Source organism: Folsomia candida, unplaced genomic scaffold (genome assembly GCF_002217175.1).
Source record: "Folsomia candida strain VU population unplaced genomic scaffold, ASM221717v1 Fcan01_Sc006, whole genome shotgun sequence".
NCBI lineage: Eukaryota > Metazoa > Arthropoda > Collembola > Entomobryomorpha > Isotomidae > Folsomia > Folsomia candida.
The window spans coordinates 2,951,112-2,977,963 of NW_019091198.1; the positions used below are offsets into that span (position 1 = coordinate 2,951,112).

General features: G+C 37.9%; 6 protein-coding genes and 3 long non-coding RNA genes across 12 annotated transcripts; 4 read left to right on the plus strand and 5 right to left on the minus strand.

The window, feature by feature from the left end:
* Window positions 1–941: 941 nt before the first annotated feature.
* LOC110850926 (dynein regulatory complex subunit 4) lies at window positions 942–2,991 on the plus strand. Its single transcript, XM_022098532.2, has 3 exons — window positions 942–1,449; window positions 1,553–1,693; window positions 1,776–2,991. The coding sequence occupies exons 1-3, from the start codon at window positions 1,345–1,347 to the stop codon at window positions 2,862–2,864; spliced, it is 1,335 nt and encodes a 444-aa protein (XP_021954224.1). The 5' UTR covers window positions 942–1,344; the 3' UTR covers window positions 2,865–2,991.
* Window positions 2,992–3,445: 454 nt separating this feature from the next.
* LOC110851147 lies at window positions 3,446–5,214 on the plus strand. Its single transcript, XM_022098801.2, has 3 exons — window positions 3,446–4,137; window positions 4,212–4,433; window positions 4,503–5,214. The coding sequence occupies exons 1-3, from the start codon at window positions 3,667–3,669 to the stop codon at window positions 4,695–4,697; spliced, it is 888 nt and encodes a 295-aa protein (XP_021954493.1). The 5' UTR covers window positions 3,446–3,666; the 3' UTR covers window positions 4,698–5,214.
* LOC110851148 (ras-related protein Rap1) lies at window positions 4,773–7,105 on the minus strand. Of its 2 annotated transcripts, none has more exons than XM_022098803.2 (6): window positions 6,815–7,105; window positions 5,784–6,133; window positions 5,569–5,697; window positions 5,354–5,475; window positions 5,245–5,275; window positions 4,773–5,161 (listed from the first exon to the last, which is right to left on the minus strand). In XM_022098803.2, the coding sequence occupies exons 2-6, from the start codon at window positions 5,964–5,966 to the stop codon at window positions 5,069–5,071; spliced, it is 558 nt and encodes a 185-aa protein (XP_021954495.1). In that variant the 5' UTR covers window positions 5,967–6,133; window positions 6,815–7,105; the 3' UTR covers window positions 4,773–5,068. The 2 variants fall into 2 exon arrangements, with proteins under 2 accessions (XP_021954495.1, XP_021954496.1); XM_022098804.2 differs by lacking the exon at window positions 6,815–7,105 and adding an exon at window positions 6,675–6,808.
* A 661-nt stretch (window positions 7,106–7,766) lies between these two features.
* On the plus strand, window positions 7,767–17,560 carry LOC110850796. Its single transcript, XM_022098361.2, has 11 exons — window positions 7,767–8,998; window positions 9,150–9,206; window positions 10,230–10,762; window positions 11,191–11,216; window positions 13,496–13,727; window positions 13,826–14,048; window positions 14,116–14,301; window positions 14,425–14,567; window positions 14,663–15,442; window positions 15,821–15,931; window positions 15,998–17,560. Exons 1-11 carry the CDS (start codon window positions 8,900–8,902, stop codon window positions 16,554–16,556), a joined length of 2,949 nt encoding a protein of 982 aa, XP_021954053.1. The 5' UTR covers window positions 7,767–8,899; the 3' UTR covers window positions 16,557–17,560.
* On the minus strand, window positions 9,296–10,223 carry LOC118436100. Its single transcript, XR_004835203.1, has 2 exons — window positions 9,768–10,223; window positions 9,296–9,656 (listed from the first exon to the last, which is right to left on the minus strand). It is a non-coding gene; the product is annotated as an uncharacterized LOC118436100 (long non-coding RNA).
* LOC118436099 lies at window positions 11,676–12,898 on the minus strand. Of its 2 annotated transcripts, XR_004835202.1 has the most exons (4): window positions 12,777–12,898; window positions 12,680–12,711; window positions 11,896–11,970; window positions 11,676–11,831 (listed from the first exon to the last, which is right to left on the minus strand). It is a non-coding gene; the product is annotated as an uncharacterized LOC118436099 (long non-coding RNA). The 2 variants fall into 2 exon arrangements; XR_004835201.1 differs by lacking the exon at window positions 12,777–12,898 and having other exon boundaries at window positions 12,680–12,732.
* Window positions 13,729–14,240, minus strand: LOC118436098. The gene is made up of 2 exons (XR_004835200.1): window positions 14,100–14,240; window positions 13,729–14,021 (listed from the first exon to the last, which is right to left on the minus strand). It is a non-coding gene; the product is annotated as an uncharacterized LOC118436098 (long non-coding RNA).
* On the minus strand, window positions 17,281–24,881 carry LOC110850928 (WD repeat-containing protein 35). Of its 2 annotated transcripts, XR_004835199.1 has the most exons (21): window positions 24,454–24,881; window positions 23,938–24,382; window positions 23,694–23,854; window positions 23,462–23,627; window positions 23,225–23,376; window positions 22,807–23,019; window positions 22,603–22,735; window positions 22,313–22,536; window positions 22,150–22,176; window positions 21,938–22,069; window positions 21,662–21,870; window positions 21,495–21,561; window positions 21,146–21,412; window positions 20,936–21,054; window positions 20,552–20,867; window positions 20,332–20,471; window positions 20,179–20,269; window positions 19,763–20,106; window positions 19,476–19,676; window positions 18,912–19,351; window positions 17,281–17,967 (listed from the first exon to the last, which is right to left on the minus strand). XR_004835199.1 is itself a non-coding variant. In XM_035853276.1 (20 exons), the coding sequence occupies exons 1-20, from the start codon at window positions 24,475–24,477 to the stop codon at window positions 19,123–19,125; spliced, it is 3,660 nt and encodes a 1,219-aa protein (XP_035709169.1). In that variant the 5' UTR covers window positions 24,478–24,881; the 3' UTR covers window positions 18,855–19,122. The 2 variants fall into 2 exon arrangements, 1 of the variants encoding a protein (XP_035709169.1); XM_035853276.1 differs by lacking the exon at window positions 17,281–17,967 and having other exon boundaries at window positions 18,855–19,351.
* Window positions 24,882–25,019: 138 nt separating this feature from the next.
* LOC110851253 (proteasome assembly chaperone 2) lies at window positions 25,020–26,484 on the plus strand. The gene is made up of 5 exons (XM_022098957.2): window positions 25,020–25,270; window positions 25,344–25,512; window positions 25,586–25,644; window positions 25,755–25,936; window positions 26,016–26,484. Exons 1-5 carry the CDS (start codon window positions 25,163–25,165, stop codon window positions 26,368–26,370), a joined length of 873 nt encoding a protein of 290 aa, XP_021954649.1. The 5' UTR covers window positions 25,020–25,162; the 3' UTR covers window positions 26,371–26,484.
* The last annotated feature ends 368 nt before the right edge of the window (window positions 26,485–26,852 follow it).

Here is a 26,852-nt window from a genome sequence, read left to right on the forward strand (position 1 = left end):
ATTTGCAGCGAAAAGAGGAAGGAGAGACGTATTACACATGGGGAAACCTTATCGGGGAGAGATTTCTCTCAAATGTTTCAACAATTTCCACTCGAGTAACAATGAAGTGGGTGACGTGCCGTTGCCATCAAACTGGAAAAGAGAAGAAGAAGCAGAAGGCCATGAATCCCAGATTTTGTTCATTCCATGGACAACGCTGGCTAGCTTGCAGATATAAAATGACAGCAGAAAAAAGAACAGCCAAACCTCATCATATTCGTCCTTCATCACCGTTTCACCACTGACTCACAAAAGTACAATGTTGTATTATTACTATTATTATTATACGACTTTCTCCTACATGGCACTCGAGGAACAATACAGAGCGTGCGATGCAACGGGGTACAGTGCAATATTAGGTCTTGTCGGCTTCATCATAAGTTGTTGGAAATTACGTCCCTTGGTCTAAACCCAGTTATTATTGTTACAAAAATCTTCAGAAAATTTTTTGTCTCGTTTGTAGACATGTTTTGAGAGGCAGATAATGGAGTATTTTTTAGCTTTATATATTTAACCATGCTATACTAAAATTCTCCGAAATATATACCAATTACCCACATTAGCGTGCTACAATTATTTGTTGTAGCTACCAATTACACATGTCATTGTTTCTTTTTTATTTGGGTATCAGTTCTGCAAATGCATGATTAATGACGAATGCATGGAATTTTATTTTAGGGTATGAAATACGGAACATGGTCCAAGTATTTCCTGCTTTTGCGGGGTTTGGCCATTGCAATTTTTTTAATTTATGACATTATAATGTGGCTCAATAAACTATTATATTATGATTACAACGCAGTAAAAAAAATGATTATAGTCAGTGAAGTTTCTATGCTTGCGAAATGTACCTCTATAAAATGTAATACTTATTATTATGAAAATGAAATTTCCAACTGAAGGGATACAAAATGTAAATGTGTGCCACTAATAGCAGAGAGATTAATTTTCCATGTAACTGCGTACATTTAGGTTTTTCAACATGCAGCGATGGGTCACCACGGTTACTGCCAGCAATCAACAAACGAGGCCATGAGGTTGTCCGCTCGGTTCAATTAACGATCAAACTTTTCCAAATATAATGCAATATGAAAGTGTGTCAGTCAATCTTGTGAATTTTTCTTGTTCCACCAAAACTCCACAGATTTTCAAACTTTCGGCAACCCCACGTATACTTCAAATCTAATTATTTCTTTCCCTTACTCAATTTGATCATCAGAACCAGTGAAAGTACATATTAGCAACAAGTAGAACAAGTCACTTTTCATTTTCCAACAAACATAAGTCAACTCTACATAAGACAAAATGCCAAAGAAGAAGGCAGGAAAGAAGGGGGCAAAGATTATCGATGGAGTGGCCACCAACGAAATGACAAGGGAGCAGCTCATGGGCCACGTCAAACGGATGCAGGTAGTCGTCCACCCCACTTTTAAAAACAATAACCGAGAATGTTATCATACAACAGAACTTTAAGTTGAACCTACTAAAACATGCTAAATGCTACTTTTCTCAGATGGAGTTGAACAGGGAACGAGAGGAGAGAAATTTCTTCATGTTGGAACGAGAAAAATTGTATGCTCTCTGGAACATCACGTTGGAACAACTAGCCGCAGCAAAGACGGAAACACGACTCGCAGATGTTCGAATGGACGATGTATTAAACTAATTTTCTACTTTTTTCGAGAAAATTTTGAGAAAAATTTCTAAAATTTATGCCTATTGTAAAAATATGACAGAACGAGAGGAGTCGTGAAGGAGAAATGCATGTGTACAAGCAGAAGCTCCGATTTCTCATGACGGAACAATCCCGTCGCGTAGCAGAAGTCCGACTTCATAACTTGCAACAAATGAAATCTTTTCAAGAATCCACGTCCTCCATACAAAACTCGATGCGTCAAACGATTGAAAGAAAAAATCAGGAAATCTCCAAGGGTCAAACCTCAATTTATACCATGATGCGACAACTGCAGTTGGAAAATGCTGAGCACGCGTCCAAACTGAGATCCGATTTTTGTGCAGAGCTCCGTCGCATAGATTCAACCTTTGTGAGAATGATGTATGAGCGAGAAAAGGCTCAAGAAATACAGGAAGCGGCCGAAATTCAGAGAACGCAGCAAGAAAAATCGGAACATATTTCTCAGCTAATGAACCTCCATCAAACTCAATTGAAAGATATGAAAGATTACTTTAATGAAATAACTGCCAATAATTTCGCTGTGATTTCCGCATTGCAAGAGGAACTCGCCCGTCTGCGGGAGAAGGAACAAGAACTCACGCTCGAGGTGACCAAAGGTCGAAAAGAGGTTCGTAAATTGGAAGAAACTGTTCTCAAGGGAAAGGAGGAAGCGGAACAAAGGCTTCGGGACGATAGAAAATCTGCGCAAGAAATTAAGCGTCAATTGGACCTGTGCACAAAGAGATTGAAATACAATGATAAGTATGCCCATGGTCTCGAAATCAGTAATGAGGCATTGTTTCAAAAGGTCGAATTGGTTCAACGAGAACGTGACGTGCTGAAGGGATCCTTTACCAAAAGCATAGTTGACATGCAGAAAAAATCCAACATGCACAAACTTATTTTAGAAATGAAGTTAAATTCCATGTCCAAGTTAAGAAATTACAGAAAAACTTCCACTGGTGATCAAGAGAAGCTAAAACGAAATCTGCAGTTCCAATCCAGCTTGAGGGGATCGATTTCTTCGGAGGGGGATAGTTCTAGGGGGTCAGCTGCTGAAGAACCATATGTGAGTGATAATGATGACCAAGATGATGATGGCAATTTAAGGAGTGGCGTCGATTCTGGAGGTACTTCAGCACAAGATTAACTGACGTAATTATGTTCACTTTAAATTATTTGTTTCTAATGTACTTGTTAATCAGCCTTGAAAGAATTTGTATAAAACTGAAAATTTTTGTGTTAATAACTTGTAAATCAACAAAATTAATATGCATAGAAAACTTATAATATTCAAATTTGAATTGGTTATTGAAACAATCGTTCTATAAATGCATGTGATTAATAAAAGTGAATTTGTGTATTTTATTCATGTATGCATCAAATTTACAAGAATCATTTTCATGGCCAATATTGTTGTATTACATAAGCAAATTCCATCAAAGGCTGTTTGGAACCATTTATTTATATTTATAAATTCTTAAGCGAGGTGATGACCTGCTGACATCATGAAAAGTCGGCTTCGTCAATAACTCGCTTTTATGCAGATCTAAAATGAATGTTGCTCATCATCACCATAAAACGTAAGAAGTCTTGTCGATTATCGCTCTTTCATTTAACGAACAACGAAACATCGAGCCTTTCCATGGTTAAAAAAGCCATCATAAAATGAGGGCATTGCTGAGCAAGCATTTTCCACCAGTGGCAATGAAAATCTTTATACAGACTTTTTTTAGTACTGGATAAAATTTTCTCTTACAGAATATTTATTCGTGATGTGGTTGAACTCAAACTTTGGAATTGCACAGTTAGTTGGAGGAATATTAATAAGAATTTATTCATAAACTTGTCTTTTCCCTTCAACTAGTTTAAATAAATAGCAGTCTCCATCCGTTGGATAAGCACATTCTTTCGAAGGAAGTATCAAAAGCTGGGTACTTGTCAAGTTCAAAATGCATCTCAATCCCAAATTTCCTTTGTTCGTTTTTGCTGTTTTTCTACATTTGATTAAATCAGGATGCTCGTTCGAAACCACTTTAAACACGCACAAGGAACTCCGTCGTTGGAAGTTTCATGGAAATTATACTTACGCGAATTCCAGCTCGGAAATTCGGCACCTCGCCCCTCAGGTTCTGTTACAAGCTACCCCCACTACTTCTTCGGGTGAGAGCGGTGTCACAGTTTCAGGGGAATTCGAGAGGGAGGGGATTTGGCTTATCAAACACGAGTCTGATGGAAGCAACAAGTGGAACATGTCCTACTCCATGAGTCACTTGCTCATTGCTCAAGCCTGGGTCACCCTTTTGGCTCACCCGAATGTCGAGGTCATCTTTAAGTCCAGTGGAGATCAAGTGGTTGGGCGTTTCTGGTCGGATGGGAAATCATGGTGCGATGCAATTTTTAATATGGGACTTCGTAACACGGTAAAAAATGTTTTGACGACTATGTGCAGTCGGTTATTGGCTTTTGCGACAGTAAAATGAAATTTGTATTCCAGTTTACGGCAGAAATAAGCACACCGGAAGTGGGGGACTATGCTCTAATTGACAAAGTTGTTCTGGGAATCATGAGCAACATTACAACATCGAAGAAGCGAAGGATTAACAATCCATGTCTGACCACACCCCTCACAGCGGCCACTACAAACATGACCGATGTCGAGACCGATGATGATAACGAATTGAGACGACGAGGGCCTACGACGACTGAAAGAGCGATAGTGAGTACTTGCAAAGTTAGTCATGCTATGACTTTTTTTTCAAATTTGCAACACTTCAAATTTTTGTAGGAACTGAACAATACGGAGGTTACCACCACCACCACTCCTCTTCCTTCGTCACCGTTAAAGCAGGCATCTGGAACCTCCTCCAGAAGAACGTATCAAGAACGAGGAGGTGCTAAATGCGATTGTGTTTGTACCTGTGCAAAACCAAATTCCACTTTGACAACCACTACAACAACTCCGTTACCGATGAGAATTTAGAAAAAATGCTAAAATTTAATGAATGTGTTTACAAGTAATAATTTATCCGAAGGAACTACAAGGTTTTTTGAGATATTGATTGTACTGGAATAGCGTTTATTTACGTTCTAGTAGTTTACTTACGTAGGGTATAGCCTGGCTCTTTCTCTTACAAATTCTATTCTAAAATTAAATACTCGCAAGGTCCTTTATTGTGAGCAACTATATACTGAACATAACATTTAGTAATATATGATAATAATAATATTTAATAATAATAATATAATAAGCATCATATAGTAATTATATCTCATAAACAATTTATATTATTTGTCTAATGGATACAAACAGGGTTGAAAAAGTGCAAATATGGAAAATCAGTAATAGGTTTCTTACAGCAGGGTACATTTGCTTCCCGACTTCGGCTTTTTCTGTTTCGTCGCAGGAGAAATCTTGTTAATTTGTTGCACTAAGTCGTAAAATATCTATAAAAATAGGTACACAAAAAATTAATTAAATTAGCAAGTGTCTATCAAGAGAGTCAGAATCAATTTAGAATCCAACTTACATCATTAACATTGATTTTGGCCTTAGCGGAACTGAAATGCAATGGATTTACAATATTTTAATATTTTAAATCAATATAATTCACCACTTTATAACTTGAATAAACCTACGTCTCCAGGAACGTGCACCCAAACTGATGAGCTAGAGTTGACCCTTGATCTTTGCCAACGACGCGTTCATCTTCCAAGTCGCATTTATTACCTACTAATACCATTGGGACGTTGTCTGTATCCTGAAATAATTAGCGAATTTTTAAATACAAGTACTTCTGATTTCAAAATAACCGTTGCTAGCAGCAGTAGTAGTGTATGAAGTATGTATTTACCTTGACTCTAAGAATTTGCTCCCTTAGATCTTGAAGGTCATTAAATGTGGACTGGGCAGTAATTGAATAAACTAAGACAAAACCCTGGCCATTCTTCATATACAGGTCCCTCATGGCGGTGAATTGTTCCTAATAAAAAAAACAGGAAAATTAGTTAATCTATATTGGACATTAGATTGGACATTAGATTATTTTTTATCGACATGCTGTCTTACAGTTCCGGCAGTGTCGAGAATTTCTAGCATGCATTGTTGACCATCCACCTCAACTTGCTTTCTGTAACTGTCTTCGATGGTAGGATCGTATTTTTCCACGAATATTCCTTGAACAAATTGGACAGTAAGGGCAGACTTGCCGACACCCCCACTTCCTAAAACGACAATCTTGTATTCCCTCATATTTCTTTAGTCAGTCTAACGGTCAATTTCTTTCTTGCGGTTTAATTGATATCAGCAAGACGAAGAATAAAGGTAATTAGTTGGAAGTGGAATGGAACTAGGCTAATTTATATCTTCACTTCGTTGCACCAGGTCACCAGGCTCCTGCTTGGCGTTGTTGCTGATATCTGAAAAAATAAAGCAAAGGAATGTCTTTATTCTACAATAAGAATTAACCAGTAGTTTATAGTTAGTAGTCTCCTTTTTTATTTAACGGCCATACTTAATTATATATAGAGAAACCACAAGGACAGCATTGTTCTAGCCTCCACTTTCTAAGAACATGATTGTTTAATAAACAAACAAGTTCAAAGTTTATTCATAACAACCCAAAATTAAACAATGCAAACTACATGACTCATTTCCAGGAATATCTATTCTCTTTACAGGCCATTCTTACGTTTTTAAATTTATTAAACCAGACCTTTATTCACAGAATTTTAAAACGACCTTTCAATCAATATGAAAGAGGGGCGGTGACTCTAACTACCCACTAACTGTGCACATTAAAAGTAATACAGCAATGATTTCAAAAAAGAATTCATCAGTACACATGTATAATTTCATTCATGATTTTCAAATTGAAAAACTACATTTCCTCCGAATGAGATTAATCTAACTCTTCAACCGTTATTATTATTTATTACACTCTGCACTTTGTCACCTCACCTTACAACCACCACCATCAAATTGCACCTTATTCAAATTCCTCCTTATCCATGTAACACAAAATCTACCTTTTCCTATCTTATCTTTACTGCCTAATTAATCCCCCTCTCCTCAAAGTCGAACCCAGACTCCAGACCAACCTTAATTCCTAGAAGAAGAAGACATCCGGTGCGGTTGATTCAGCGTTTGTCCAGCAGCCGCAGTAGTGGAACCAGTTGGTTGGACAAAATTTGTGCAAGCTGAACTAAACTTCCGACGACGTCGTCAAAAGATAGCTCTTTTATGCAGCGAGCAGTTTATTAGTTAACTATGAGATAAATACACAAATTATTATAGTTTCCTCGATGATGATGCTTCGGAGAGCACACAAATGTGCACGACACACACGGTTTACAGAGTACAGAATGTGTGTAACATATAAAATCGTCTCCACTCCTGTTCGGCATCAGCATCGGCGGTGGTGGCACCGACTTTACAAAATGTACTCGCCATCTCCTCGTGACCCAGCGAGGCGCTGATTTCCAAACATTTCCTACTAATACTAATCTCACCTCACTCCTCAAAACAACATTTTTTGTCTCATCTCACCTCTCAAAACTTCGTATGAACTTATGACAAACAAGTCCAATAACAATGATAATTGATCTCTTAATAACTTATCAATCAATTATAAATGTCCTCCCGAATGAATGAGCGCATTGCATTCAGTCTCCAACTTTTATTACCTAAGTCACCTCCTTACAAAGTAGAGTGCAAGGCATAAGCAGCTGCTGCTATTATGCTGGTTCATTCATTCTCTCTTACCATAAAATTGGTGGTGGATTGGATTGGATGGATGGATAGCTTTTAATTCATAAAATTGTATATTTAAGCAGCCACCAGACAAGAAGAGGAAGCCCGAGGGGAATTAAATATTTATATTGTTGCCTCTACTTAATAAATGCTTCAGCTAACTATTTGAGTGCGAAACAGACACACGAGATTTCCGAAGGTTGTCGAGCTCTTTCTCCACAAAATACAAAGTGGTTGGATGGAAATGGTTTTTGCTTATCATTCATTCACTCGTCTAGCATAAGGGTTATCCACCGACCTTAGGAAAGGACGATCACACCCGCCTTGGTTGGTGGGCGTAGGGCGGAAAAGTCATCGGGGTCGATGGTAGGGTCGATTTTTTGGACACCCCCACCTACTTGACAAGCACATACCTTATTTACCAGTGCACAAGTCGGCGAGGAGAGTTCTTCTTCTGCTGCTGCTGTTATATAGTGAGTAGCATTTGGATTTGATGTGCGACTGGGAGAAGACCATGCTGTTGTTGATGAACCGGAATTCAGTTCGACCATCAACTACCACTACTACTGCTCGCCTTCTTCTTCTCCGCCTCTATTTAATATTCCCCATCTCGCCACCATCTGCTGACCACGGCTGCGACGAAGGGAGTGGCGACACCCCCTCGCAACACGGCGACGAGGCGCAGGAACAAGAAGCGGCTCAAGTCTGGAAGCCCACGACCTTTCCAAGCATGTTGTGCGAGTTACTGCGCAGTGTCGTAATGTTTAATTTGATTAATTGTACTCGTGGTGGGTGGACAATAACTAGTGGGTTGGTTAGGTTTTAGAGGCAGTTTGTGGAAGTAAAAAAGAATGAAGAAATAACCGAACCGAAGAGATTTTCTTGAAGGTGATATTATTAAAATTGCGTCGATAGAGTTGAGAAACTTGGCTATTGTGAATGTGATCTGATTTCTCTTCAAAGTTGGAAATTATTTCTTTCCGGATCATCAAATATATGTGAGGAGGTGCTTAAAGATTATCCAAGTATGACAAAGTGGGGTATTAGAAAATTGTGACTGAAGAACTGAATAATTATCAAGTAAAAAAAACACTGGATTCGCCCACCCACGTGTCATGCTGTTAACGTACGATTTGTGTGAATAATGACAGTTTAACGAGCTGAATAATAAAAATTCATAATTGCTTTTTTATAGAAAAATTTAAAAGTTTCCAAAAAGTGGATGATATAGATTATAGTGAGGAGTTTTTTGTTTAAAAAAATTATACCGGCTGTATTACAAATTTAGTGAAAAACATTGCTAGTAAGTAAATTATACTGACCGATGATCCATCATCATCCATCACAGATAACAAGTGGTTAAATAACTCGTGTAACCTCTGTTGATCTATCTACGTGGTCGCCCTTCAAGAAGTAGATAACACAAGAATAGGATGGAGGAGGACATGGAAGTTAAACTGGAAGAGATTCGCGAATTGTTGGAGTACTTTTCGAAAAGCACTTACAAGGCGAAGGACTCGCTAAATCCTAAGGTATGCAAATTTCATTTACTTGTAATATCCAAAAATAAATAATTATTATAAAATCCTCCTATTATGAAGCAGCAGATTAGATCATTTGCTATTAAGTGGAATGAAAGGGATTAAGACATGAGCCAATCTTATTATGAATCATTAATTCCAGGTTCAACAGGTCATGCAAAGGTGTGTGGGACTTTTTGGACTGGATTATAATTATTTGGTAAGTCATATTTTTATTATCACATGACATGATAAATACAAAGTTGTTTGTCATTTTCATTTTTTAAAAACACTTCATTTGAAAAATTCTCAGATTTTCTCACATAGTTGACGTAGACGCATAACATGTGTGAAATATTTATTTACTTTCCTTGTGTTACAAAAAATATGAGCTCTTTTATGCATTCCAATATATTTTACAAGTGCAATTCTGTGCAATTCACATTCGAGGGTAAAATGTGGCCAGTAGATCATAAGTCGGTATGATGCATTTTCCAATCTTGATCAATGATCTTGATTATTCGTTCCAAGTAATTTTGACGTCTTTGTTTATTTTAGCTGAATCGCACTTTCGTAGTTTGGGGGGATAAATCTTTGTTTTATACGGGCTGATGACTTGATTCGATCAGATCAATATAGCGTCGTTGACAAAATCACGAGTGCTGTCTGTCTGCATCAAATGTATAAAATTAGAACGTGACAAGTAATTGTTAGGTCAACAAATTTTTGGATGCATTTTATTTTCTATTATAAAAAGAAGGATCAAAAGGTTGGTTTGTACTATGCTTTTCTTCTTTTCTGTCTTTACTTGTTCGGATCGATTTGGCAGTTGTAAAAATTCGCATGTGACTGACATTTTGTAGTTAGTACAAAACTATGGGCCGATGCCAAGTTTAATACGCAGTATTTTGTTCTAAATTGTCTAAAATTGTAATATGAACAGTGAACAGTAATGAATATGTTGAAAGTCGTCGTGCACTGCATGTATTTGTTGATGTGAGTAGTCGAGTTGTGTGTTTGTGTGTACACTCTACAACTTTAAATAAACATTTTGAAAACACGAGAACCACGATAAAACTAAGCTAACCACGCTCAGATCAGTCGAGTCATGATGAGAATGACCTCTCAGAAAGAAAGTGGGATGAACTAACGTCTAGGCTTTAGTTTTTTGGCGCAGTATTATTAGGACTGCTGTTAAATCGGAATGAATTCAACAAATTCTATATGTCAACATATTTTTCAGGTAATTCCAAACACGCTGGGCGAGCTAAGCACAAATTATCCAAGCAATTTGATAATTTTAACAAGTGAGAAAGGACAAGATTCGGATGGAAGTGAGGATTCCTCTTCTACAAGTGTTCATTGTAATGGAAATAATGGGACTGTCATTGATACTTCCGGAAACGGGATGTCTGAAAATAATGTAAAGATTGACGATGATGAAGACTTCGGAAGGCAGACAAGTCCGCCGAGGTGCACCACGGGAGGGATTGACCTCTTATTAGAATCAGAGTCCTTCATTGGTACTTCACTCCCAGGTTATCACGTATCCAGCCCAACATTGACGAGTAGTGTTACAAATAATGGCAATGAAAATTCCCATTCGACCTCATTGATTGTTACGGGAAATAAGACAACAACCACGACGGTCCCTACTGATGGTGTGAGTTTAGAAGCATCAAAGTTAAAAGATTTGTGCAACAAAGCCAGGTTTGCGAGGTGTCGAGCAAGGTTTCCCGTCTCCGTCATGTTGTACAACAAGGCACATATTTGCAGGTTAGACGGATTTGTACAGCTTTATAATCATATATCCTCATAACTAACTTTGTAACAGTTTCATGCAGTAAATTAACTTTATTTGCTGGAATTAGTTCAATGTGATTAATTTCCGGGATTTATCGAGTAGTCTCTTTAGTATATAAAAAATAACTCTGTCGCTGACACAGACACACTGTTGATAATAGCAATTTCCTTGTAGGATAAGTAATCCCGCAACTTGGCTTATCTTATTTTTTTACAGAGCAATACGTCTGTATGTCTGTTCTGCACAGATGTTTGATATAAATTAATGTGACTTTTGCAGTGTTACTTTTGCTGGAATGACATTGTAGGATTTACATATGTATCATATGCATACATATGTGTGTGTATAGTGTCAAAGGTTATTATTTCATTTTACTAATCTTTATTATGTGACGCAACAGATCCGCAACTCTTTCTGGTGGTGCTGGTAAGTACAATTTTGATTTGTAGATTTAAAAAAGTTTAAAACGTATAACGACAACTATGTGATACAAAAATCTAACAATTTAATAATGATACTAAACGACTCTCTTAACTTTCTCTGGAGGGGGCATGGCTTTATCTTCAGATTCAAACCCATATTTCTTCTCAAACTCCCACTCTCGACTGTTAAAAAAAGTCTGATTAGATTCTGGCATTTTAGGCAACATTTCCCTAATTGCTCCCAGAAATTGTTCTTTACAGTCTGCTGTAAGGACTAAGGAATGTCTTGTTTTATCATGACCAATGGCATTAGTCACGAGTTTGGTTCCAAATTTGAGGGTTTTTCTGGCTGCTTCGTCGTCTCCATACATATTCATTGGAATTGCATCCTCAGGTTTAAAATCCCATCCATTTTTCATCTCCTCCACATAACTACAACAATGGGAGTCTGTTTTTCCTTCAGCATGTTCTTTAACAGCACGGGTGTTAGTGGTCCGCAACTTAGCTGCCGCAAGTTTGACGTCGTTCAAAGATGTGTATTCGAAAGAGATTCCCATCAGTTTTCTAGTTACTTTATGGAACCAAATTAACATATATATCTGCGTCTTCAGAGCACCACCTGCATATAAATATAAATCTGTAATGTATAAAACAGTTATACATTTTTAGCTTATTGAGCTGACCTTGAATTTTTTCGCCTGAAAATACTCCCCATTCCAGTTTCTTGTTACTTTTGTTCTCGGTGTAAAGAATTGAGCCTTTTGGTGGAACAAGGTGGACCGTTTTTAGATGATTATTTAAGCTCAGGAGGGGAGCTTGCGAGGTTGATAATAACAGATCTTGGTGCCCTTTGGATATGTGGTAGGGTCCTATGAGTGTATTATAACCCTGAAGTGGTTTGACTCCATGGCCACATTTGCGCCCGCCACACCCACTCAAAAATGCCCAAAAAACGCTTTTACTCCAGTTTTCACTCACTCAAATCCACGCCAAAAATCCAATTTTACTCGGATTTTGAAATTTCTTTCACCATTATACTCCCAGATAGTTGCTTTCCTCAATCCAATATCAAACTCAATTTTATTGATGATTATTTCGCAAACATAATTTGTTTTGTTGATTACTACAACAATGCTCATTCAGAATTTTAAATTTTAAAAATACTTAAAATTTCGAAAAAATTGAGTTTGATATTGGATTGAAGAAAGACACTATCTGGGAGTATAATGGTGAAAGAAATTTCAAAGTCCGAGTACAATTTTATTTTTGACGTGGATTTGAGTGAGTGAAAACTGGCGTGAAAGCGTTTTTTGGGCATTTTTGAGTGGGTGTGGCGGGTGCAAATGTGGCCAAGGAGTCAAACCACTTCAGGGTTTTAGTACACTCATACCACATATCCAAAGGGCACCAAGATCTGTTATTATCAACCTCGCAAGCTCCCCTCCTCAGTTGAGAACAACATGATACCTCACATTCTTCACACACATACGGATGTAAAACTGAAAATTAAAAACATGCAACATAATTTTATTTTTAGTTGACGATTTATATATTTAAGACTTACACATATGCTTAATCACTACATGATCTTCAGATTTTATTCTATCATCGAAATGACATGGACAGACTTTGCATTGAAATGGAGCAGCAGTAGTGTGTTGTTGTTGATAATGTTTTCTCATATTCCATACACCGGTCGTTCCTGAGAAAGTTGTTTTGCATCTTATTTCATCCTTCACAAAAGGGCATTGATGTTGACCCTTCTCGTTTAGTTTTTTCCACTCCTCGCTCAAAAAATTCTTGACATCTGGAGAAAGTTCATGTTTGATAATGGCATTTTGGACCGAGATTGGCGTAAATGTTGGCCCTTCCATTTTATCGTAATAGTCCATCTAATAATAATAATTAATTGAATAGAAGTTAAAATCAAAAACTCCGTCTCCTCACAACTTACGTTGACTTGAACTCCTGGATAACTGAATTATTGGTAGATTTGTGGGACGTACTCGTGTCCTTGGTTTGATCAAAGATGGCTCGAAGAATATTATTCTTCATATCTGCAAGGAAGGTATCCCTGTGCGTGTAAGCCTTGGGTGGGTGTGCCATTTTAGTGATAAGTAAAAGCAAAAGTGATATTGAGAGGGTTTGTTTTGAAATGAGTATAGAATGAGAAGGGAGAGGAGGCAGAAATTTTCAGCGTGGGGTAGGGAAGTAACCAGGAGAGGTGGAGTTCAATGACCTTGTTTTTTTCTGGATTTTTGATGTTTAATTTTTCTGGTCCAGAGATTTACGGGAGGTCATCTTTCGACTACTTTTTCTCTGGAAGTGCAGATTACAAACAATTAAATGATCCAGAACCTGGAGCAGAAGACGACGATGTAGTTCCAGAAACTCAAAGTGATTGGCAGCTTTTTGATCGCGTGAGAAGTGGGGATATCCGCCTTTTGAAGTTTTTCCAAGTGCAGACAATAGTTGATTTAATGGTAGAAAAGAAAAAGGTCAAATTCGGAGTCAAGTGAGGAAAATTTCTTTTATTTAATCAATTTTCAAGTTTGTCAATGTACATATTTAGTACATATTAACATATACTTTTATTTAATTTCCACGTTCCAGTGTTACGTCTTCGGAGAAAGTGGACAAAGAGAATCGTTATGCAGAATTCAACTTGATATCACTGCCTTATCCAGGCTGTGAATTTTTCAAGGATTTCAGAGATAGAGGATACGTTGCAGAAAACTTGGTGTTTGAGTGGAATCAAGGTCACGTCGATGCTAACATATTCGTGCCAAATGATGTTATAACTGCTTCACTAAAAACGAATTGGACAGAATATAGGGTAAGAAGTTTAAATGTCTATTTAAACGGCGTAATCTAATAAACTACCTACACCATTTTTGTTTTAGAAATGGGACTTGGTGACCTTAACCCAGAAATACTTAAAGTTGCTCCTGGCCTACGTCCGAAGTGGGAATAATGGACTACTAGTTCATTGTATCAGTGGTTGGGATAGAACTCCTCTTTTTATCTCACTTTTACGACTGTCTTTGTGGGCTGACGGAGCTATTCACAAATCATTGTCTGCTGAACAGGTTAGCCATTGTTTTATTCTATTATTATTAGAAAGGACTATATCATCTGGCTTCCTCTTAATTGTCCACCTTGTAATAATATGTATTTGTTGTAACCAAATATTTTTTACTTCTCATTTTTAGATTCTGTACCTGACGTTGGCATATGACTGGCTTCTATTTGGCCATAATCTTGAAGATAGGCTCAGCAAAGGAGAAGAAATATTATTTTTTTGCTTTTACTTCTTGAAATTCATGGTTGACGGAGAGTTTTGCATTGAAGAAAAGTATGTTAAGTTACCGCACTTTATACATACATATTATGTGAAATATTTTTTGCATTGGCAGAAAAGATATGTTATTTATTTGATATTTTTTAAAGGATTGCATCACCACCGTCACCACTACCACTACCACTACCACCACCTACCAAATTACCTCAAGTTATCCCCAGTCAAAACAACATTAGAGTTAGAAATGACTCTGACATCCAATTAGACGGTGTTTTACTTGAAGGGGATGGCTGCCACACAAGTCCTGAAGGATCCAATTGGAGCTTAAGTTCAGCTGAAAGCTCTAAAAGTAATAAGAGTCAAGACAATCCCCCAGCGTATTTTCAAATCCCTCAAGATTCGTCTTCTTCTTGGGAAGACTTTAAAGGAATCCAACATCTTGTAGCGTGCCAACGCCACAGCTCCTCTAATTCCAATCAAAATAATGTTGCTCAATATACCTTTAGTGCTAATAATGGAATCAATTCAAATGGCAAAGAGAGTGAAAATAATAGTAGTAGTGGAATACATGTAAAGACATTTGAACCTGCCATCACCGTTGAAAGTCCAATCGTTCATGTAGGACTTGGTGTTACTTACTCTTCCTCTGGTGCCGGTGTAAATAGAACATGTACAAGTACTAACGGCGTTAGTGTGTCCGTGTCGCCCTCATCGATATCGAGTGGCGTTGGAAGAACTAACCTATCTTCCTGTTCTTCCTCTAGACAAAGTCCACTAAGCATACCAACTGGCTCAAGTTTAAGCTTATCGTCTAATACAGAAAGCGGTTGTTTTCACTCAAGTGCGTTGGCGAACGTAGGGAGAACAAGCCCAGTGGCCGTGCCCAGTCGTCACAGACCGGAATCTACGTCATCAGCCAGCATTGGGAGGTTAGTGAACCACTTTATTATTTTTTAATTGTATTATTGATTCGCTCAAGTATTTTACATATTCTTTAAGTAGTTTGAAGTGGAGTGTAGTTTGTAGGCATTATTGGTTAGTTGCTTTGTAATAGATTTGTAAATAGGCTTAACGTTATTCTCTTAATTTCCAAGAGGAGTAATCATTCGGGAAAAAACCGATATACTTACTACATTTCTTTGTTCGGCATGAAATCTAAATTGTATCACAGATTTTTACAAAAGATCTCAATTTCTCCAAATCTAATATTCTTAATTATGACTTTTAACTCCTTGGTGAATCAACTTCACAATTAATCACTGAATGCGATGAATAACTTATTAATGGTTATTATTTTTGTTTTATAGTTGGCAGCTAATTACTGGTCCAGGGAGTATGCGAGAAGCAATTTCATCCAGTGATCCGGGATCAAGTTGTTCTATTTCTCATACACATTCTCATCCTCTAAGAATACCAATGTAATAATTGACTCAAATGTTACCGTTCATTAATTTACATGAAGATTTCCCTTATATGATTTACAGAAATGGAGTCCCTGATTGCATTGAAACTTCAGAAAGCAGCTGTACCCTCGTAGGTCAGCTGACCCCTGTTGGCATTATTGACTCTGTGGAGAGTCTAACAGAGTCCGTCATAGCTGTAACAGAGCCAATTTCGAGCACATGCGTAGAAAACCTGGAAATAAACGACCCTCTTCGACTTGCCGCAGCAGAAATTAATATGGAGGCCGAGTGGAAAGAGTTTGAAAATGGTACAGACAAATCAAACACCATGGAAATGCAGGATAGCATTTTTGCTTCGCAGTTGCTTACATCTAGTGGATGTGGATTAATTGATGGTACACCGACAAACGCCACTCCTACAAAAGATCAAGAGGGTTCAATATCCCCTTGTCGGCGAGACAAGCTCCAGTCTGTCCGTTCGCACTTTTATAACTTGTATACCTCAGCGGTAGGATTCAAATTCGGAAATTCGAATGATAACAGCGGCTTAGCAGGCGGTGGGATAGGACTCTTCTTTGGAAATTTATTGGGATCTTCCAAAACAGGAAACAGAATGGTTAATCGCACCACTAACTTTTAAAGACTTGAGGTTTACAAAAATTGGGGACTTTATGACACGTATGACAATTTTTGATGTGCGCTCTTAGTCAGATTATAGAAGTTCAAACTATATAGTGTCGTTCGTCTCGAGTTTTAATTTTCGCAAATAATGGGTTCAATAATATTCATTATTGAAAAAAAAATTTCATTCGTATTTGGTTAAGTTGTTATATACAAATTATTTAATTTTTTTATCTAGCAAGTTTATCGTTTATCATGATTCCCAGTACTCCTGGGCCACGCATGCTTTATAAGTGACTATAATTATAATCTATCAAAAAAAAACAATTAAAAGTTTGACACGTTCTGATTTGACGTGATATGAGGTTGACAATTAAAAGGTTATCATATATATCTACACGTGCACGAGTTTATTGGCAAAGACTTGGTAAGAAATGAAATTATGACTGACTTATTCACTTTTATATACAAAATTTGTACGAAAGAAAAGGAAGGAGGAACTCGATCTGTTCGACTGAATTTTCTAACTCTTGCCAAAATGTAAATTCCTTTACTTCTACTTCAGTACTACTACTACGAATTTTGTATCGACGAGTTAATTCTTTTTTAATATACATACATATTTGCATGTGCATACCTGTGCTGTATTAGTAGTCTGTCTGCTATAAATGCCCGATTATATATTGCATCTTATACATTTAATTTTTAAACGTCGTTTTTATCTATGCACACACGCTCCTGTGTATAAAATTATATTATGAAAAATGATTTTAGTTCAATGGCATTTACAGTAATTTTTTGTTTGCTATTTCTCGAAATCCCTTTAATTTTGTAGTCAACCTGTTATTCCGTGATGAAAGGTGCTTATGTAAAACGTATAATTTATATTTTGTTCTATTTATAATGAATCAATCAATTCAGGTTAACTCGGATAGCCAATTGTATCACGACGACTATTACATGTGCTGATATTCTTATTGTTCATACGTTTATAACTTAATAAAGTTTTGGTTATCATGTAAATGCAGTTGTTCACTTAATTATTTACAACCTCATTTGGCACATGCTACTCATTTTTACTGCATTATCTCTTATTAATCAAATTGTTAATGTTACTCGTTCAGTTGGATACCTTAATTAATGGCTAAAATTTCATGAATATAGAGCGGATTCCAATTGCACATACACATGTGTAATGAATATATAGATATTATGCATGTATTCACATATATTTCGTATCGCATATACAAAGGAGGCAACCATACATATGCATGCAAATAAGTAAACCAGATTTGTGTGCTTTCATACATTTCTTAAAAAAAGTATCGACCACAATCAACAAAAAAATATGGTTTATTTAGTTGGATAACCCCACAAAAAAGTACCTCAGCACAAGTAAACAGAGCTACTCACATAAAATGTATATCAGACTATCGATAAGATTTTTTATTATTTTGCAGACTGACTCCAGACACGGCATTTATAAAACCACCCCCACCCCCACCCCCATCAAATCCACCACCACCCCCATCCACCCCCACCTCCACCCTCGTCCACCCCCACAATTTTTATGGGGCAACGTGAGATACCTTGGGGCAAAGTGAGATTCTATTTAATATTGGGGTATCGTTCGTAATTAGCGAGCGAAGCGAGCAGGTTAGGTTAGATCAACTAGGTACGCGGAAAGCCTAGAAGGCTGAGCTAGCAAACCTAGCTAGCTAGGCTAGATAGAACCTAGGTAGCTAGGGTAGCTAGAACCTAGGTAGCTAGGCTAGATAGAACCTAGGTAGCTAGGCTAGATAGAACCCAGGTAGCTAGGCTAGATAGAACCTAGGTAAAACTTCTAGCTAGCTAACCTAGGTAGCTCTGCTAGCTAGCAAGGCTACCTAGGTTAGCTAGCTAGAAGTGCTACCTAGGTTCTATCTAGCCTAGCTAGCTAGGTTAGCTACCCAAGCTACCTAGGTTCTATCTAGCCTAGCTAGCTAGGTTAGCTACCCAAGCTACCTAGGTTTTATCTAGCCTAGCTAACTAGGTTCTAGCTACCCTAGCTACCTAGGTTCTATCTAGCCCAGCTAGCTAGGTTTGCTAGCTCAGCCTTCCAGGCTTACCGCGTACCTAGTTGATCTAACCTAACCTACTCGCTTCGCTCGCTAATTACGAACGATACCCCAATATTAAATAGAATCTTACTTTGCCCCAAGGTATCTCACGTTGCCCCATAAAAATTGTGGGGGTGGATGGGGGTGGGGGTGAATGAGGGTGGGGGTGGGGGTGGATGGGGGTGGGGGTGGGGGTGAATTTGATGGGGGTGGGGGTGGGGGTGGTTTTATAAATGCCGCTCCAGACATGTATAAAAATGAGATCGGTTCATAACCCGTTGCACCATTATACACCATCGCTAAAACTTCTCAACCCAGCCAAAGTACTTAACAGTTTGGTGATTTATGTATGCAAATCAACAGACCTGTCATAGTAAAGTTTAATAACCTTTGTTAACTATTTGCCATGGGGTGTGATAAAAACTTATAAATATGCAATAGAATTTTTTAACAAAGAAGTTTAACACCAGAGATTTATGTACGTATTTAATACGCATTGGTGCTGGAAGCTTCATTAGTGGAGCGGATTTCAGAATGGCACAAGGGACAAAAGCGTCGATGCAAAATTTCTTTCGAGTCTGCCGAATGACGACAAACTTCACAGATCCAGATACAACTAGAATCGGTGATTGCACGGCCGGTTGCTGTACAAACAGGGAAACGAGTGTCGCAACTTAAACATTGACTACTGTATTCTGGAATGATGGTCCCACACCTACAAAAGTAACAACATGTACATAATCTGCATGATAAAGTCCATGATTTATTTGCTCACTGCTGCTGGATGTGGTTTGGATTGTGGGGATACGCACGTAAATATGTAGTTTTGTGTCACTTACGTTGAGCACTCCACCTTTTGTCCTCTGGAATCCTTTGGTACTCGGTCACAAAAGAGTTCCGACGCAATGTCGCTGTAATCTTCGTCCAACAATTCCAAATTTATAAAAGCTCTGGAGCAGATATTGTAGCATTTGTTGTTTGCGGCGGCGAGGGCAAGAAGCGTGCTGACCCGCTCTTCTCCGAGAATGTCTGCAAAATTTCTGATTACGCGAACCACGAAAAGAAGTTTAATGACGCTGGATTATTGTTGCACATTTAAATAAATACATTGTTTAAGATGTCACACCTTAAATGCAAAGCAGCTTTCGTCGCATTTCCAAACTGAGCTTGATGAATGAATCTTTGGACCAAAACAAGAAAATGAACAGCTTCAGCTCCCCTCCATGGTGTTTCTCGCATCCAACGAAACTCTTCAGCAGTGGGTCGAAATTCGTCCGGAATATGTTTTTCGAAGGACAGATCTGCATTTTCCTCTCCCATGTCACTCACAGCACTTTTCTCAGATCGTGGTCTCCCTTCTCGGAAAAACTTTTTGGTTTTGTATGTAAACATCATTGCAGACATGACAAAAATCTTCTTGACAGCTACAAGGTTTGGGTTTTCGTCACTGTTCAATTCTCGCAAGGCCAACTACAAAGAAAAATTGTAAATTGAACAAGGAAAGTAAATTGTGCATAAGCTTCTAATATTTGTTTTCTTCACCATTGCAAGTAACTTTCCAGCAGCAAAAGGTTTGTCAGATTTTCTCAGCAATTCCACTGCCTGCATTATTTCTCCGTTTTCGAGAAGATGACTGGAAACATATGTAATTGTTAGCTTAGAAAATTGGTGTGATCATAATTGATGGTCTCATACCCAGTGTATCGTAGCAAAACAGGGGCAACATTGTGCAGTGAATGCTTTTGTGCCAGCTCCATTGCCAAATTCCATTGGGACAACACCACCGCGGTTTCGACAGCTTTCTCCGCCATTCCGCATGCCAAGAAAGTTTTGACCTTAAGATTAGCAACACACATTCAGTGAGGACGCTCATTTATATGAAATGTATTAGATTCCTCTGATTTAAATAACTCACAGCTTCCGTCGTAAGTCCTACAGCTTCGAAAGCAGCAGCAATCTGGGGGAGAAGAGGACTTGTTTCGGACAACGTAGATGCAAGTTTATCCAAGTTGGCATAGTCTTCCATCATCAGGTAGCAGTTGATAAGTTTGACAGAATCCTCCCCTTTTTCATAGTGTGTCAAGGCTTTGGTCCATTCTTGCTGTTCTGACAACGTGTCCCCAAGAGCTAGGCACATTTCTCGATAAGTTTTGTCAGAAGGGCGTTGCTTGGTCAACGCTTCGACCCGTTTCCAGTCCCCGATTAATTTCCACATCTCAACAGCCAAATCCCTAACATTTGTGAGAATCAATTAGGTATTTATTCAAGTGCATTTATTTGGGGACAATAATGGACATACTTTCTGTCTGCTTCAAGGTACAATTTTTCAGCTTCATCAAAATCTTCAAAGAACGTGCACACTTCCGCTTTCCGGACGCTTTCATTTGGAATATTTGAAATCCTCTTGGTAAGTTGAACCTTCACAAGGAATCATGTCACATTTTGACATTAAAATATCTAATTTCTAAAACTTAACTTAACTTAAAATTAATAACAAATTTGTGTGTACCCCTGCGTAGTCTCTGCATCGCACAAAAGACGCTTCTGCAACAGTTAGATCCAATTTATTCAAAGCAGCTTGAGCCAAAATTCGCCACAGACTTGGATGACTGTTATCCTCAACGTATTGACACACATCGTCGAGTGATGTTTCTTTGTCAATCAGTGATCGAATGTCTCTGAGAGCACGGGTCTCAATTTTTGTGACAAACTCGGGTTGTGGATTTTCTGGGTTTTGCATTATCTCGTCCATAAGAATCATAGTAACTTCCAGATCCTATTAATGAAATGGATAGATATTATATGATATGGCGTAAGAAGAATATTTTGTCAAGACACACTCTGGGTGAAAGCAGTACCTTAAAATATGCAAGGTATCCAGAGCTAACCAACGGCTCTTCAACTTCGCCATTTTTCATCACGTACCTAAAATTAAATGAGAAAGCTACATACAGTGACAGTTGTCCTTGTGTTAAGCTCATGATTCATAAGTACAAGTTCATAAATAAATATGTAAATCTCTCACATTCTCGTTTTTTCCATGATGCACATTAAATTAGGATTGTCTCTTGCCCACACTAAATTCCAAATATCCTTTCTGTCATACTTTCTTATAGTTGAACTTTTCATGGAACTCGTGCTCAATGAACAGACACTGAGATGACCACCGATATCCAGCATGGCCATTTGTAGGCCGTCAGAGTTGAGAATTATGCGTTGTGACCGAATACCAAGCTAAAAAACATTTCGAATGTGTACATTAGCAGCAAGTTATTTTAAGTATCGAAGTGCTAATTCAGACCTCCATTGCAATATCCAGCACGTTCAACATTACTCCGTGAGGCAAAGAGTAAAGCTGAATTCTTCCAGAGTCTCGCCCAATTACGAGCAAGTGAGGTTTTGCGTCACAACATACTGCAGAATCCGTCGTTTTCTATGTAAGCGTTCTCAAAATTCCCAGTGAAATATTGACCTTGTGAATTAACTAACCACATGAAATAAATTATGATTAACCTGTTTGATCAAATCCTGAAATGCAGGCTACACAAAAGTATATGACAAATATAACTTTACACTCCCATACTTCACGAAAACACAATTACTTATGTATTCATTTACATATGTGACACGGGAATATGTCTTCTCTGCTGCATAGCAAAATACATTTTTAAGTTACCTCACGATTATACTCGGATTGGTCATTGGCATCTGGAAGAAAGTTCGGAGTTTCGTCAATGTGAAATGCTCGTTCTCGACGTCTGGATGCAATATCGGTAGGAATCGCATTTTGCGATGTGGCAGACTGGTAACGCCACAAGAGAACCGCATTTTGTGCAAGACAAACAAGAATTGATTCAGTCAAAGCGATGGTAAATGGCTCCATTGTCGTCACACTTAAGCCTGGTGCATGAAAATAGTAAATTAATCAAATCAGGACTTGTAAATTTAATAATCACGAGCGCATACTGTCCACGGGTGCTCCAACGGCATTCAAGATTGAAATGTTGTAGACACTTGACGGATTAATTGACAAAACTGCGAAATGGTCTTCATCCCCTTTTACGTCAATCACTTTTCCTGGTATTTCTTGCGTAGTAATCTATTTTAGTATTATAATTATCAGCACATCTTCAATAATTTCCAAAAGTTTATAAGTGAAAGTACAACTACCTTGACCGTGTCCCAGAATGCAATATGCTGCGTATCATCCGCTCGCACAAAACAATATGCGAAAACGTTAGATCCAAAAAATGCAAACTTGTACAATGGTCTCAAATTAGCAAAGTAGACATGAGGACCAGCACCGATAGCCAAGCGGAGAGACAAATAGTCCCAAGATAAAGAAGTCAAAGGGGATCCTGGAGTTCTAACCATTTGTAGAAACTTCAAAAAAGTGACAATAAAACTATTTTTAAATTAGAATTAGAGTTATCGGACGACATGGTTGTTTTAATTCAGATATATTTATTCCTAGCTTTCGATACTCACTAGTATCATCTTCAGGGACAATATTTGAAATCAAGCTTAAATTTCCAATTTAATATATTTATCAACATAATGAGCAACTAAATATATAAAAACAGGTCACCTTTCCATTTGGGTCGTAGATATTGACTTGTTCAGGTTCATTCGTTTTGCCCTGAGTAGCATTAGATGGAGAACCACCCACTGCAATATACATTCCATTGGGACTCCAATCCCCACATGAACAAACCAGTTGTGTATCCACAATAATTGGATCTAATAATTGGATACATTTAACCTTCAAGTAACTGAATATCTCCATTATACTTATCAATTAGCTGAGTTGCATTGTTAAAATTACTGTCATCTGTCACATTGTGGAGTAACGTCAATCTACTAGACCTCCATATCACTGCCAAACATGGAGAATCTGCGTCAGATTTGGAATTTTTCCATTTGACAGCTACAATTGGTTCAGAACCGTCTCCAGTATCGTATCTTGGCCAACGCTCAAGATTCATTTTAGACTTAAAATTGAGAGGATTAATTACTTTGCAATTATACTTCAAAAATGTATTTCATTTAATTACTACCATATAATTCCCATCAGTATCATACACATGGATCTCTCCAGATTGAACAACAAAAAGTATCATTTTAGCATCAGGAGACCACGTAACTCCTGAAAGGGTTATGTTTTTAATATCCTTTCCCCATAACCGATTCCCATCAGCAGAGCCAACAATCACACCTCCTGAAATTAAACCACATTCGAATATGCATACAATCTGGTTCCTAAATAAGTATTTTCACTCGATCTATCTACATAACACTAACCGTCTTCATAAACTATGCAGATTTTGCCCCCATCATGAGACCAGCCAAGACCCCGTACAGTAGAACGGTTTCGATTGTTGACCATTTCTTCGTACCAAGTTCCCTTGTACAGCATCCATACGATAATGAGACCCTTTGCGTCACTCGTCGTCAACTTTTGATGCACATTATTCCACGCAATGACTTGGATATTCGAGCTGTGCCCTTCCAGTGTTTGATTCATTGCAATATTTGATGGGGCCGCAAGCAAACCTCGATTTGGATTTATCGTTACATTACTGCCATTCGCCAACGTTGATGAATTTTCGCTTTTCTCTTGTGCGGCAGGTTGTGCCCCCTCGATCTTCAAAACCTTTAGCATCCCATTCTCGCAACCACACGCCAAAAAGTTGTCCTCCGCACTCCAAGCGACGCAACGTACATTTGCCCCTTGAGGCATCTCCAACTAAATGTTTGAAAATAGGAAAAAATGATGCTATGAGTATCAAAAACGGTTTTATAAGAGTGCCAAAATACCTTCTTGCTCAGATATGCAAACATTTTCGTATTCTTTCAGAAACAATAGATGTACGAACACAATTTAAAAACTTTGAGGTAGCAATAAGTCCAGGAATCGTTTCCCAATGAGTGACATATGTAACATGCACTTCGCCATCCATTAAGCGACTGGCATTTTGGAGTGTCGAGGTTGTGCAAACAACAACTTAGCAACGGATTGATTTCCCGTCCACAGGACAGCACGTTGTCAACTATCGAAGCACCACCAGGGTGAAAGTGAACCCAGTGAAAACCCGGATTATTTAGCCTGCTTATTTTAATCCCCGTTTAAACCACAAACATGCAACCAAATTCTGTTTAATTATGGTTTTTTGCATAATTTCTCAAAATTTGTATTTAAAAATCCTTCCTTTATCATGCCTATCATCAGAAATTGTTATCACGAGGGTAAATTTTTTCAAAAATGAGATAATAGAGATAACTAAAGAGAGAGTTAAAGCAGTGCCAAAAACACAAGCCGACTCGTCTCATGGTGGGCGAGCAGTCCCTCCGAGTTTGAGCAGAACGGCTGGAATCTTGCAAATCATTATTTTCATTTTTGACACAGTCAGCGTGTGTCAACAGGTTTAATTTAATTTTAATGTTTGTATTCATTCCTACTTTGAAGTAAAGGGAAGTAAATTGAAGTAAAGTGAAGTAATTTGCTACTGAGCTGAAATTTGGTACGATGGAAGCGACGAATGACGACGCAGGGTTGACCCTCGAGTTTGAAAACTTGCATTTGGGAGAAGAACCGAAGATTGAGTCAAATTTTAAAGGTTTCAAACTCTTTTTGGTAAGTAATTTATTATTCTGGTGATTATAATGATGTTGGAGTATACTTAATTTAATAGAGATTTATGACATAGCCTGCAGTATCGGTGGGGAATGTTGGTCAGCTGGCGATGGATCTTTTGTTATCAAACCTTCCAGAGAAATCTCCCCCTGTTAAGATTGGACGGATGTTCCACCCCTCGCTGGAACCAGTGGTTGGGTTGGATATTCATACTCAGAATGGATTAATGACCTCATGTGAAGGTATGGGTACTTATATATAAAGTTTGCTTATTAAAGTTTGATTTTTAATAATGACATATGCTTTAATTTGTAGTTTTTCTCGTGAAGGAGCTCCAGTATGTGATAATACATTTCCATTCTCCAGTGACAATGGTATAACCGACTAGACATTTTTCTGCTTAGTTCTTTTTGATGGTCAAATATTATATTGCCGTAACTATTTAATAAACGTAATGTTCATCTATTTTTACTTTTTCTTGTAGAAAGGACGCACAGAATTTGTCAACAGTCTCGTGGAGTGGATCGGAAAGCAAAAATTCTCTCAAGTGGTTTGTTTCACAAGTATTTTCGCGGAGGACAGGATTGATCCACAACTTGTAGGAATTCCATTCAGATATTTAGCAACTGACGGTACTCCGGAATTACTTACTCAAATGCTACAAGAGTGAGTAATTAATTTCCGGTATTAGCTTTACACATAGACTTCAACTTGAAAATTAAATTATGGTAATTTGTATCTCCAGCTTGGAATGGAAACAATTAGAAAAGCGTCAGTTTCCAGCCCCTGCAGTCATGGACAACACGGAAAAGAATGACAACGAAGGTGTCTTGCACCTTCCTGGAAGTGGAATTACAAAATTGCTCTATGAAGAATGTCAACTTCAAAAGATTCCCTTTCTTGCGCTGATCATGTTTGCCTCCGAGGGCGACAACACTCCAGAAGCTATGACTATGTTTCAAATGGCTGATCGCATCTTTGGATTTCGAAAGTCTACAAGTACAAATCAGGACATCAGCCCAGGAGGAAGGGACAGGATGATTGTTCCAATTTCCTGGACCCATTTGGGAGAACACAACCACTCTTCTTCTTTATATTAAGTAGTATCTCAAAACATCCGGTTTTAATTTGTTAAAGTGGTATTTTACAATCATTATAAAGCAAACAGATTAAAAATTATATATTATCCTGTGTTGCAACAGGAACTACAAACATTAGTTATTGAATAATTTCCTCGTGTTTCATAATTCTTTCATAATGAGACAAACATCGAAACCATAAAAGTTTTGCATTTTTCATACTCAGCATGTTCTTAAAAATATATTTGATTAATTTATCAATTCAATTATTAAAGTGACACAAGGAGAGCTATGGATATAAGGAGCCGACAAAAAGTAGTGCATACATACATGTGTACAACTGCAAAACTTTTCTAAGCCATCAAGACGTCAGAGAAAGCTGAGAAGGTGAGATAAGGCTTGTCCACCAATAGTGGTGAGTATTTGTGATGGTGGTGAAAGGGCGAGGAAATGTGTGGTGTTGTTGGTTACTCTGTTGTCGGGAAAAAGACGGCTTCCTAAAA

Coding starts and splice junctions, on each gene's coding strand:
- LOC110851253 (XM_022098957.2), top strand. CDS start 25,163: ATGGAAGCGACGAATGACGACGCAGGGTTGACCCTCGAGTTTGAAAAC. Junction 25,271..25,343: donor AAGGTTTCAAACTCTTTTTG/GTAAGTAATTTA, acceptor TTTATGACATAG/CCTGCAGTATCGGTGGGGAA. Junction 25,513..25,585: donor ATTAATGACCTCATGTGAAG/GTATGGGTACTT, acceptor TTTAATTTGTAG/TTTTTCTCGTGAAGGAGCTC.
- LOC110850928 (XM_035853276.1), bottom strand. CDS start 24,477: ATGTTTGCATATCTGAGCAAGAAG. Junction 23,855..23,937: donor CTGCATAGTTTATGAAGACG/GTTAGTGTTATG, acceptor GTTTAATTTCAG/GAGGTGTGATTGTTGGCTCT. Junction 23,020..23,224: donor TCTACGACCCAAATGGAAAG/GTGACCTGTTTT, acceptor ACTTTTTTGAAG/TTTCTACAAATGGTTAGAAC.
- LOC110851147 (XM_022098801.2), top strand. CDS start 3,667: ATGCATCTCAATCCCAAATTTCCTTTGTTCGTTTTTGCTGTTTTTCTA. Junction 4,138..4,211: donor ATATGGGACTTCGTAACACG/GTAAAAAATGTT, acceptor TTTGTATTCCAG/TTTACGGCAGAAATAAGCAC. Junction 4,434..4,502: donor CGACGACTGAAAGAGCGATA/GTGAGTACTTGC, acceptor AAATTTTTGTAG/GAACTGAACAATACGGAGGT.
- LOC110850796 (XM_022098361.2), top strand. CDS start 8,900: ATGGAGGAGGACATGGAAGTTAAACTGGAAGAGATTCGCGAATTGTTG. Junction 14,049..14,115: donor CGAATTGGACAGAATATAGG/GTAAGAAGTTTA, acceptor TTTTTGTTTTAG/AAATGGGACTTGGTGACCTT. Junction 15,443..15,820: donor TCATCAGCCAGCATTGGGAG/GTTAGTGAACCA, acceptor TTTGTTTTATAG/TTGGCAGCTAATTACTGGTC.
- LOC110851148 (XM_022098803.2), bottom strand. CDS start 5,966: ATGAGGGAATACAAGATTGTCGTTTTAGGAAGTGGGGGTGTCGGCAAG. Junction 5,698..5,783: donor TTCTCGACACTGCCGGAACT/GTAAGACAGCAT, acceptor TTTTTTTATTAG/GAACAATTCACCGCCATGAG. Junction 5,276..5,353: donor GGGTGCACGTTCCTGGAGAC/GTAGGTTTATTC, acceptor ATTGCATTTCAG/TTCCGCTAAGGCCAAAATCA.
- LOC110850926 (XM_022098532.2), top strand. CDS start 1,345: ATGCCAAAGAAGAAGGCAGGAAAGAAGGGGGCAAAGATTATCGATGGA. Junction 1,450..1,552: donor GCCACGTCAAACGGATGCAG/GTAGTCGTCCAC, acceptor TACTTTTCTCAG/ATGGAGTTGAACAGGGAACG. Junction 1,694..1,775: donor CAGATGTTCGAATGGACGAT/GTATTAAACTAA, acceptor AAAATATGACAG/AACGAGAGGAGTCGTGAAGG.